This window comes from Camellia sinensis, chromosome 6, assembly GCF_055761805.1.
Source record: "Camellia sinensis isolate YWXY chromosome 6, ASM5576180v1, whole genome shotgun sequence".
Lineage (NCBI taxonomy): Eukaryota > Viridiplantae > Streptophyta > Magnoliopsida > Ericales > Theaceae > Camellia > Camellia sinensis.
The window spans coordinates 159,473,695-159,485,684 of NC_138966.1; the positions used below are offsets into that span (position 1 = coordinate 159,473,695).

Here is an 11,990-nt window from a genome sequence, read left to right on the forward strand (position 1 = left end):
AATTTTAAAAATATGTATCATAAAGGAAGTTATAACTTTCATAATAAAAGTTACACAAATAAAAATAAAAATAAAAATAAAAATTCTAAAAATGAAAAACATTTATCATATTATTCACACAATTTGAAGCTAAAGATTGCTTTGAAGAATTTTTTTTCCCCCATAGTTTGGTTAGTTCTATTTATTTTTGTCTTTAATTAAAAAAATTTCAAAATTTTGTGAAATATTTTTACTTCATTAATTTGTTTTCACTAAAGAACCTAATTTTTTTTTATAAAAATCACTGAATTAAATAATTAAAAATTAGAATAAAAAAACCATAAAACAACTAAAACATTAAGAAGAAAAGCTGAATTAAAACTGAAAACACTTGAATTAACATTTGAAAACAACCCATAAAAACAAAAAAAATACCAGCTAAATTAAATAACTTAAAATTTAGAATACAAAAAAATAAAAAATAAAAAAACCTAAAACATTAGGGGGAAAAAAAAAGGATAAAACCACCTGCTTTCCCTATTAAAGAGGAGGAAACATAATACCATAATGATATAAAAATATCACGTTAAAAAAAATAATAATGATATAAAAATAACAGAAGTGAATTTGCTCAATTTGGGGGGAAAAAATTACAAAAACACACTAAAATGAACATTAAAAAACAACTTAATACTACAATTAGAAAAATTAGAACACAAAAAATAAAAACCCCATAAAAACAATGAAAAACCAACTGAATGAAACAATTTAAAAATTAGAATACAACACATTTTGAGAAAAATGACTTTAACCATACAAAAGGCTCGAGACATTTAGGTCTCAAATCATTTCAAGAAAACATCTAAATATAGCAAAACATTTGCAGAAATACTTAATTAAATGTAGAACAATGATTTCACAATACATACATAAATAAGGACTGTAGTAGAGTAACAACAATACAAACAACAACAGAAACAATTTATATAGCAAAGTTTCTACATCACAAGAGACCACAATCATACCTAGAATGATCAATTTGGTTACGAAAGAAAATAACCATCAGAACAATACTAGCCAATTTCACCAACATTGATGAAGGTCCCACTAGCAAACCAGTGAGATAAGTTTGCATCGACAATCGCACCACCCTCATCCTCCGCTCTTTCACATACTGATCCATTGCTTCTCCAACTTTATGCATCATCATCTGACTTCGGCTTTGGATTTGATCGACTTCACTAAGTTTCGGATACAAACATCTAGCGAGAACAATAGCATCTTCCAAACCTGCCGAACCACCTTGTCCAAGGAATGGACCCATAACATGCATTGCATCCCCGGCTACTGTTACTGTTCCTTTTCGAAATTTTCCCAATAGCAATTCCCATGGAGCACGATATCTCAAGCGCGTGAGAGATAATGATTCTATGTCACTGTCTTCGATCATTTGTTGAATTTCAGGTGGGAAACCATCGATTAAGGGTAGGGTTGACTGTCTAATAAGGTCTGGATTTTGTAAAGCCCTGGCGTCTGTTCACGTGCAGGTAAACAACATAAAAAAAAAAAAAAAAAAGAGCATACCGCCTGTAGACTGACCTTGTGCACATTTGCACATCCTACGCTATTTATAAGCACACAGAGAAAGCAACTAGCATATTAAATCAAATGTATTAGAAAATACTATTACCTTTAGGAGTGGATTGTTGACGCACCATCCAGTGGACTGACTTATCATCAATTGGAACTCTTCCTACCATAATGTTATTCCTCCACATTCGGACAAATTCATGGGGAAATGCATGGCTACTTGGATACTTCGTCAAACCTCTCACAACAGACAGGGGAAATGCTTTTGGGGGTTTTAACTCGAGGAAGTCAGCTACCACCGAATTTGTTCCATCACATCCAATCAAAACCTGCAAGATTAGTAACTTTCCTCTCAAATTGTTTTTAGTTCACTTCTGTCAATATTAGTATTTCATCTTCTTAAAACTAAAATTAGCAGATAATTCAAATCCACATATTGATTTGTTAGCGCTGTGTTTGGTTGGAGGATTTGGAGAGGGATTTGGAAAGGAAAAAGGAAAAGGTGTGTGAAAGTAGGTATATTTTATTCACATTTTACCAACTTTTTCCGTTTTTCTTTCCAAATCCTTCCTCAAATCCCTCAACCAAACACAGCATAGGTGCACCTGATGAATTAATGGACCAGACAATTTATCTATAAAAGAAAAGAGTGCATGAGAAATAAAGTGATTTAAACATTTTTTTTTTTTTTTTGATAATCAGGTGTTCGGACCAGCTTATGCGCACCTCGACTAAATCCTAGGGCTCTAAAGTTAACAACAAGACAAACCTCCAATGGCCTCAAGGTTTGGAGAGTTTGAACTTTGTGGGTCTTAAGCCTACAACCTCTTGGGTGGTAAGCCCTTTGGTTGCTTTCTTCATCTACTAAGCCAAACCCCTTGGGGTTAAGTGATTTAAACATTTGGTTACACAATTTATATTTTCCCTCTTAAAAGTTCATCTCTTGTGTTCGAGATATGATTATCTTGCTCTTTTAAAAAGGTTCTCAAGCTTTGAGCCTAAATTTATTCAAATGGTTGGGTTGAATAATGAATAGAGATTGATTCAACCAATTTATCACAAACCTAATGAAGCCTTCAAGCTTGTATGTGTATTTCGGTGTATGAATACAAATACCTGAATGTTTTTGACGAGCTCCAATCTATTACTCAAGTGCCCTTATTGACTAAGGCACAAGATTACAATATGCATGGATGACATTGCTAAAATTATGCAATAATAGCTCTTTTTTGTCGATCTGGTTACAAGCAGCAACCTAAACAAGCTAGGAAAACACAAGTTTTCTAGAGAGTTCTTCATACCCCAATATGCAGCTATATATGCAAGTAATTTGCAAATTCTTGCTATCAAATGTGTAAATATATATATATTACAACATTATTTGTTTGACATCATGAGGAAGAGACATCTCCCATGTCGCATGAAGTTAGAAATTGAGGTTAATAAGTATTGTAATGGAAATGATTCCAACCTCAAACACACAGGAAACTAATTTCAATCATCTTTAAAGGTCCTTCCTCAATTCAAGCTTTGGAGGACAAAGATAAAATAAAAGGGCTAGCTATGCATGTTTGCACTACAACACAAGATGGATCATAATGCTGATCATGTACATGTGCATGCATAATAAATTGGTTACAGAGTAAGTTATTGTACACAATTGTCATATAAAAGCAACGCAGTGAAGATTGATGATGAACATTAATTAATTACCTTGGCAACAATACACCTGCCATCAAGCAGTTGGAGAATTGGATAGGAAGTTAAAGGATCCAGCTTAACGCCTACTATCTGGCACCCAAAATGTATTGTATGTGGTGGCAAAGCATCTGCTAGTGTATTGATAAGGTCACTCCGCTTCAAGCATCGAGATTCACCATGCCTATCCTATCAAAAGCTGGCTTAATTTATTTTTTTTTTGGCATTTATTAAAATATATTTAATTGGATTCATTCCATTCCTTTTGTGTAATTAAGTCCCAAATATCCTCATTAACTTTGGGCTCATTAATTTTATAAATTAGAACCCCTAATTGAAAAACAGCCTGATTCAGAAAAATAAAATAAATAAATAAAGAAAAGGAGAATTAAACATTTGAGCTTACCCAAATGATGTTTCTTTGGTTGAACCCTTATCAAGCCATACCTCTCGAGCCCTATACTTGTGCAATGGCCATATAGTTAGAAGTAGTATATATGCCTGGAAACATGCATTAACCATAGACTACTTTGCAATAATTTGAAATTTGCTTCACATTTATCCGTGTTTTCATTTTTTAAAGGTTCCGAAATTCCCGCAAGGGTGTATGTTGCATGTAGAAACTCATCCGAGAGTGGAGGAAATTTGTGATACATAAACACTAGAACACAATTCTGTGTTCTAATTCTATGCACCTAGCATTTCTGTTTGTGATATAAATAACTCACCGAGGCATCCTGTTTAAGTGTGAGACACAACCCTTTTTGAGAGTTGTTATGTGTGATAAAATAGGATGCAACTCTTTTCCAAGTGTTTTATCCAATAGAATTCAAATTGAAATGAAACTGTAACTGCCAAACAAGTTCCCACATGAGAGGTTTGTCACCACTCCAAGAGGATCAATTGGATACAGGAGGGTGCACTGTATTATGGTGTGATCACCTCCTATTCCATCATTATTTAGTCGTAATGTAAGAATTACAAAAGAGACTGAAAATTGCAAGCTTATGTTCTTATTCAAAATTGAACTACCACAAAACCAATTTAAGCTTTTGAGTTACTTGCATCGGCCTAGCTAGGCAATCAAATGGTAATTAATATTTTGGCTCTAGGCATAAATTTTTTTATTAAATTCTACCCGTGGTAGTGGGTTGAAGATTAATAAAAAATATGAATAGATCTGGTATTGTTTATACACAAGCTATACAACTGAGTTTTCACACCATCACATTTTCCTATTTAGGAAGAAAGGACCTATGTAATCATTCATGTAAAATATACACTCGAGAAAAAACAAAAATAAATTACAAAGAAGTTGCAATTTTTTTTTTTTTTTTTCTGTATATGTTTGCATAATAATTTTTTGGAAAAGATATGTGCACATAAAATTGTGCAAAAATTTAATTGTTGGTCCATATTCAAATCTTGTTTGGTGGGGGGACCACTTTTATATGTTTTTGTGCATTTATTCTGTGTGCATGTAGTATTGCTCTAATTTTCTGCATATGCGTGTAGCATTGCTCTAAATTTTCTCACTTGTATTTTGGTACTCATAGGCTTATATAATTTTTAACTACGGTGAGGGAAAACCAAGGTAATATTATTAAGTGTGTTTAATTTCAGTTTTCTGAATTTAATTTTTTAAAAAGTGAGTTTTTTATTTTTTGTGTTTTTTTATTTTTAGTAAATATTTTTAAAATTTTCAGCATTTTTTTTTACTTTTTTAGATACACCTTACTTAAATGTATCTAAAAAGTAAAATATTTGTGAAAAAAATATTTCAAAAAATTAAGAAATACACAAAAATACGGAAAATATACTGAATTTTCATTTTTTTTTTGTATTTTTGGTATTTAGCGAATTTTTTAAAGATTTTTTTCGCGAAAATTATACTTTTTAAGTGTATTTATATTAGGTGTGTCTAAAATTTTAAAAAAAATACATAAATATTAAAAAAATTCAGTAAAAACAAAAAAAAATATGAAAATTTAAAAAATAGAATTTTCTGAAAATTTTTTTTAGAAAACCAAACCAAGCAAAGTGATTCTTTTTTTTTCTTTTCTTTTTGTTTTATGTTTTCATCATTTTGGTGCTCCCAATACAAAAAAAAAAACTTGGATCTCCATACCCAATGTGTTGCTTGAAGTTTCACACCGAAGATCATTTTCAAAGGTGTAGAAATTTTTTTTTTTGAAGAAAATATCATTTTGCTCCCCAAACTTTCACGCATTTTTCAATTTGACCCCCGACTTTCATTAATATCAAGTTTACACTCGAACTTTCAAAATTTTGATAAATTGGCCCTTGCCGTCACATTCCGTTTACAATTAAAAGGAATGTGCTGACATATCACCTAAGTTCATTTGAAATTTCATTTTACCCCCCAAACGATACCTTAAAAATCAATTTGCCCCCCGTCACCATATTCGGTCCAATTGTAGAGGAATGTGACAGTAGTAGTCAAATTGATCAAAATTTCAAAAGTTTGAATATAACATTGATATTAATTGAAATCTGAGGATCAAATTGAAAAATGCGTAAAAGTTTAAAAGATGAAACGATATTTTCTCTTTTTTTTTTTTTTTTTTTTTTGGGAGTTATTCTAGCACAGTAAAAGTGCACTTCAACAAATTTGTTACGAGTTGCTCCACTCATGTGTAGTATTTATTATGCTAAAATAGCACAGGTGCTCAAGCAGCGTAGTATTGTTATTGTATTTGTAACTTGTTTTTCACCACCTATCAACCACCATTCACTAACTACTAATTTAAGTCAAAGTCACAAAAATAAATAAAAATTGCATAAAAAAAAAATACAAAATCATGGAAAATCAAAAAAAGCTCCCATCAAAATTGGAGTTTGTTGACTATGATATTATTTTAACATAAATCTCGTTTTTACTTTGATGATAAGATAATAAGCTTTTGCATAAGGCTCCTTGTTAGAGTTATGGAAGTCATAATAATCATATAATTTTATTTTTTGGTTCTCTATTTCATTCATGTCCTCCATCACTCTTTTCTTTCTTTTAGAGCATTTATAAAAAAGTGAAATGGGAATAGCATTTCTCAAATGAATAACACTTCTGGGACCCTTATATGCCGAATATAAAAATACAAAGTAAATCATTGACTTATCAATCAGTATGTGGTCAAAAAAAATAGATGTAAATATGTATATCTATTCTATGGGTGATTCATTTTCATAAGAAAGTTATTATCACAAATTTAGTAAGTGATAATCAAATACCATATAAAGATATAATAAAAAACATATTTGGTTGTATTTAAATAGGTCGTAACTAAAAACTACAAACGTCATAAGTGAGGTGTGTGTATATATTATCGGGATGGATTTTACTCCGGTTCAAAAGGATGGTTGTTGTACGGGCCTGTGGGGCCATCACAGGTCCGGATAAAATGATCCGAATCGTTCATTTTATTAGGCTTCATGTGTATATCATTCACAAAACAAAAATAATAATAATAATTATATTGACACAATATTTGTAACCTGTTGATTTTAACGCAAAAATAGATTATTTATTTTTAAAAATATATTGACCGTAAATTTTTTTTAGAGACCATTTCAATAAAATTAATTGCCTACGAATATCATATCGACCTAATCTACATACACGCAAAATCTAATAACATGAAGGGTTTCGAATCATCAAAATCACACCCATAGATAGCACCCTCCGGTCGAGATTTGGACAGGAACGAAGCCCTATCCTTATAACTATGAATTTCAAACACACATGGAAAATTCAAACATCTAGTGTGTGAATATATATATATATATATATACCGCTGAAGAGGAAGAGAAGATTGTCTGAGAAGAGAAGCGAGGCCAAGCTGATGAAGGGCGAGCCAACCATTAGCCAAGATCCCAATAGCTGCACCAGTTGCCCTCAATGTCTCTGATCTTTCCAGAACCACACTTTTCACACCCTTCCTGCACTTTTCAATATCATTTTTATGTTCATTTTTTTTTCTTAATCAATTTCCTCATTAATTATCACTATACATCTCCATTTACCATTTAAAAAAAAAAAAAAAAAAATAGTGTGAGGATGAGGAGTAACCTGTGTAGAGCAAGGGCGGTGGCAAGACCACAAATCCCACCGCCGACTATCACAATCTCATGCTCTTCTTCTTCTTCTTCTGCCTTCACTTCTCTCCCATCCATCTCTCTCTCGCTCTCTCTCTCTCGCTCTCTGTGAGAATGGACTTGACTTCTGTAAAATATGGACAGAGTACCCAAATCCCTCTGTTTCCTCAGTTGAAATTGTTCATCCATTTGATCATCGCATTGTTTTATTTTATATTATTAAATAATCATTTGGTCATTTGGTCGACCCTAAATAAAATTTGAATGGATAAATTACACTCACATCCCCTGAGGTTTATATTTATTACAGTTTTTTCTCTCACGTTTTAGAAATTACATCTTCCTATATGAGGTTTAAAGTTTCATTACAGATTCTCCCTCAACAATTTAATTTTTTTAAATACCAATTTTGCCCTTACTAAGTAAATTACATTGACACCCCTCACATTTTAGAAATTACAATCCCCTCCCTAAGGTTTAAAGTAGCATTACCAATTGCCCCCTCGGTTAGTATTAGTTGAAAAAAAAATTCATTGAAAAAAAATTAATTGAAAAAAAAATTTGTTAGTAAAATTTTTAAATTTCTAATTAAAAACCAATGTAAACTTATTTTTGGAATTTACGTTTTTTCTTCAAATTTACAAACTGAGACAACCATTTATTAACCAAAAAAATTATCAAACAAGTTTTTTATGACAGTTTTTAAAATTTTTATAAATATAAATTGAAAACTGAAAACGAAATGGTTACCAAACAAGTTTCAGATGGTAAAAATGTCATAAAATTAACAAATAATTAAATAAGTTACCAACGTAAGAAATAACTTATCAAAAGATTTTTAGGCTATGTATGGTTTGATTTTTAGATTTTTTTTAAAAAATTAAAAATTAATTTGGTTAAGAAATAAAAAATAAAAAACAATTATCATTTTTATATAATTTTTATCTTTCGAGTGGTTAGAAATAATTTTTTACAAATTAAATTGAAACAGCCATACGTATATATATAACCTGTCCAAAAGTTAAAATGATAATTATTTTTTATTTTTTATTTCTTAACCAAATTAATTTTTAATTTTTAAAAAAATTTTCTAAAAATCAAACCATACATATCCTAAGAATATTTTGATAAGTCATATCTTACGTTGACAACTTATTTAATTATTTGTTAATTTTACAACATTTTTACCATCTGAAGCCTGTTTGGTAACCATTTCGTTTTCAGTTTTCAATTTATATTTACAAAAATTTAAAAAACTGTCATAAAAACTTGTTTGATAATTTTTTTGATTTATAAATGATTGTCTCAGTTTGTAAATTTGAGGAAAAAAACGTAAATTAAAAAAATGAGTTTACGTTGGTTTTTAAACAGAAATTTAAAAATTTTACTAACAAATTTTTTTTTCAACTAATACTAATCGAGAGAGCAATTAGTAATGCTACTTTAAACCTTAGGGAGGGGATTGTAATTTCTAAAATGTGAGGGGTGTTAATGTAATTTACCCAGTGAGGGCAAAATTGGTATTTAAAAAAATTAAATTGCTAAGGGGGGAATCTGTAATGAAACTTTAAACCTCAGGGTGAGAGATGTAATTTCGAAAACGTGAGGGAGGAACTGTTATAAACATAAACCTCAGGGGGTGTCAGTGTAATTTACCCAATTTGAATTGATTGTAATTAAATTTAAACTTTTTGTTACGTATTATTATTATTATTATTATATATGAAAATTTTGAAAGTTAAAAAAAGTTAAATCAAGTTTTGAAAATTTAAGGGATGGAAGACAAGTGACGATATAAGAAAGTGAAAGTTATATGGATGGTTAGATGATGGTTAATAGAAATATTTTCTTCTTCTTATTATTATTTTTTTGTATAAATTGCCATTGATGGCACTATTGTAAAGAGGATCAACAAGTCAATATATGACTTGATTTTCATTTTTTTTCTATATTAGGAGTAGATCTAATACACATAGGAGTAGTTTTAATTTAAATAGAAATAGTCTTAATGTACTTTACTTGTATTTAATTGTTCATTCAATCATTTACATCATGATCTTCTTCTTCTTTCTCTATTTTTTCTTGTTTCTTTTATCATTATTTTTACTCCAAGGAAGTCCTTAAACTTTCAGGGCATAGAGCCTAAACACAATTGCTTGATCATTTTGTTGTTTGGTGAGATTTTGGTTAACGCTCTATCGATCTAAGCCTAATAAAAATTTTACCAACAATTTTTTGGCACGCCCAGTGGGACATCATCCTAACTTGAAGAGAAAAAAAAATGATACAAACAAAATATCAAGAAAATATGCCATCAAGTGGCATGTTTGCATCTTATGCACCCATGGATGCAAACTACTAATGGAGTGGCAATGTTCCGATGGGTACAAATTATTATTAGAATGCCTCATCTTCTATGTATAATGATTGTCAATATTATGATAATGATTCTATAACATAATGGTATGACAAATGATTTAGAAAGAATAATTCAGTGTTGTGGGGATGAAATTTATTGCTGCAAGAATGAATATAGCGATCCCGGTTTTCCTTTCCTTTGATTATTGCATTCCGGACTTGGTTCCGTGGTTATGTTGTTGTCTTATTCTCATTTACATCCTTACTCTTTGTATTTGAGTCTCGGGTTGTGTTGGGCGTGTTTCGAACAGGCTGGTTGAGCTTTAGTCCCATTCCTTGTTGCCCAGATTTTTGGTGGTCCGCTCGAGCGGGTCCCTTTGCGCACGAGCGAAGTTTACACACTTTCAGCATTTTGTGCCTCTGCAAAACTTCTGCAGGTGCGTTTTTCACGCTCGAGCGGATTTCCTTGCGCTGGAGCGGGTCACGCTCGAGCGGGTGTGCAATGTCTGTAAAAGTACTGGACGAGTGTAATCTATGCTCGAGCGGGTTTCCCTTTGCGCTCGAGCGGTTGTGTTTTTGCAGTTGTGTTTTGACGCTCGAGCGGGTCCAATTTTTGTGTTTGACGCTCGAGCGTCCTATTCTCCGCTCGAGCGGGTCATACGTATATCAGATCGCAGCTAGGCCATTTTAAATCACTTTTTCAACTTTCTCTCTCTCTCTAACTTTTCAAAACCCTAATTTCGGCAGCCTCTCTCTCTACACTCTCTCTCTTTCTAAGAATCCATCTAGCTCTAGAGTGTTTCTACCTTAGTTCCTTTGTATAAAAGGTAGAGTTTGGCTTGGGCTATCTTTGGATCCGAAAAAGTGTTGATTTGGAGCATCTTTGGGTTTCTTCATCTTCCCCTTTGGGCTTCAAACTTTGAGGTAGGGATAACTACTCATTTTTATGAGTTTTAACATAGATGTTGAGTTTTTTGTATAAATGGTTTGATTTGGAAAGTGAGGGTTTGAGATGTGTTATATTGGAAAGAGGGGTTTTGTTCTTTTGATTCAAACATATGTGTTTTGGGTCTAAGAAGGAGGATGTTGTTGTTGTTGTTAATATTTAGACCTTTGGGTCAATGTTGAGAAAATTGAGAAAATGACATGTTTGGGTATATTTGGGTCATTAGTGTAATTAATGACATTTATTATGGAAATATGAAATTGAGTTGGGAATAATGAAATTGGCTCATCATGAGGTAGAATGGTGGAGTTGGATTCATTGATCACTCACCTTTGAAAATGTTGATAATTTATCTGTTGGTGCATTTATTATCTGTTTAGAAATAACTGTTTTGAGCTATCGGTGGAGGATAGTCTTGATTGTTGTAGACACTGCATGATGATTAAGTGAATTAAAACTAATCAATTTGAGTATGTCATTGAATATGACGGTTGGAATAATACAATGAATTTGTGTATTGGTTAGTCATTGTATATGATGAGTATTTGAATACATGGGTGCCGAATCCCGCGGATGAAATTTTCGTAAAATGGCCAAAAGAAAATAATTACACATGGGTGCCGAATCCCGCGGACGCAATTTTCGTGAAATGGCAGTTTGAAGTATTGTTGGCATGAGATGTAGTCTCACTTAAGTTGTTTGGCCAGGTTTTGAGCCATGTTTATAAGTTGAGTTTTTGTTAAGTGAAGGATTATGGAACTGGATTGTACTGTATGTTGGTTTATATGAGTTAAACGTTTATCAAGTGCTAATGTTTTAGTTATTGCTCATATTATGTTTAGCATATCTCTACTGGGCATTGGCTCACCCTATATGGGACATCATTTTCAGATATAGGTGTTATGTCACCTCCAAGGAGGTAGCTTGGGAGGCTTGAGGCTGTCAGACTCCTTTTTGTTGTTTTGTTGTATTACATGTATATCAAGCCAAGGGCTTATTTTGTGTAGAGTTAGTACTCTCTTTTTTGTAGCCAAGTGTTGACTTGGAAAGTTGTAAGCCTATAGGGCATTTACTTTTATTGTCAACATGTAATACCTTTTGTAAGAATACTCTGATGATTGTAATATGAAATCTCTTCTATTTATCGTGAATGTATGTTATAATGGGTATATTTTTGAGGACGTTACAATGAAATTTTGGCTCTACAAGAAGAAATTAATTCTTTGGATTGGCAAAAATTTCAAATAATTTCATCACCGTCATATTATTTGATGCAAAAAGATATAAATTACTTTGATGAAAAAAC

At 31.7% G+C, this 11,990-nt stretch overlaps 1 protein-coding gene across 1 annotated transcript; it reads right to left on the bottom strand.

The window, feature by feature from the left end:
• Positions 1 to 848: 848 nt before the first annotated feature.
• LOC114284296 (monooxygenase 1) lies at positions 849 to 7,605 on the bottom strand. The gene is made up of 6 exons (XM_028227204.2): positions 7,355 to 7,605; positions 7,078 to 7,224; positions 3,674 to 3,724; positions 3,283 to 3,451; positions 1,670 to 1,898; positions 849 to 1,512 (listed from the first exon to the last, which is right to left on the bottom strand). The coding sequence occupies exons 1-6, from the start codon at positions 7,567 to 7,569 to the stop codon at positions 983 to 985; spliced, it is 1,341 nt and encodes a 446-aa protein (XP_028083005.2). The 5' UTR covers positions 7,570 to 7,605; the 3' UTR covers positions 849 to 982.
• Positions 7,606 to 11,990: the final 4,385 nt, after the last annotated feature.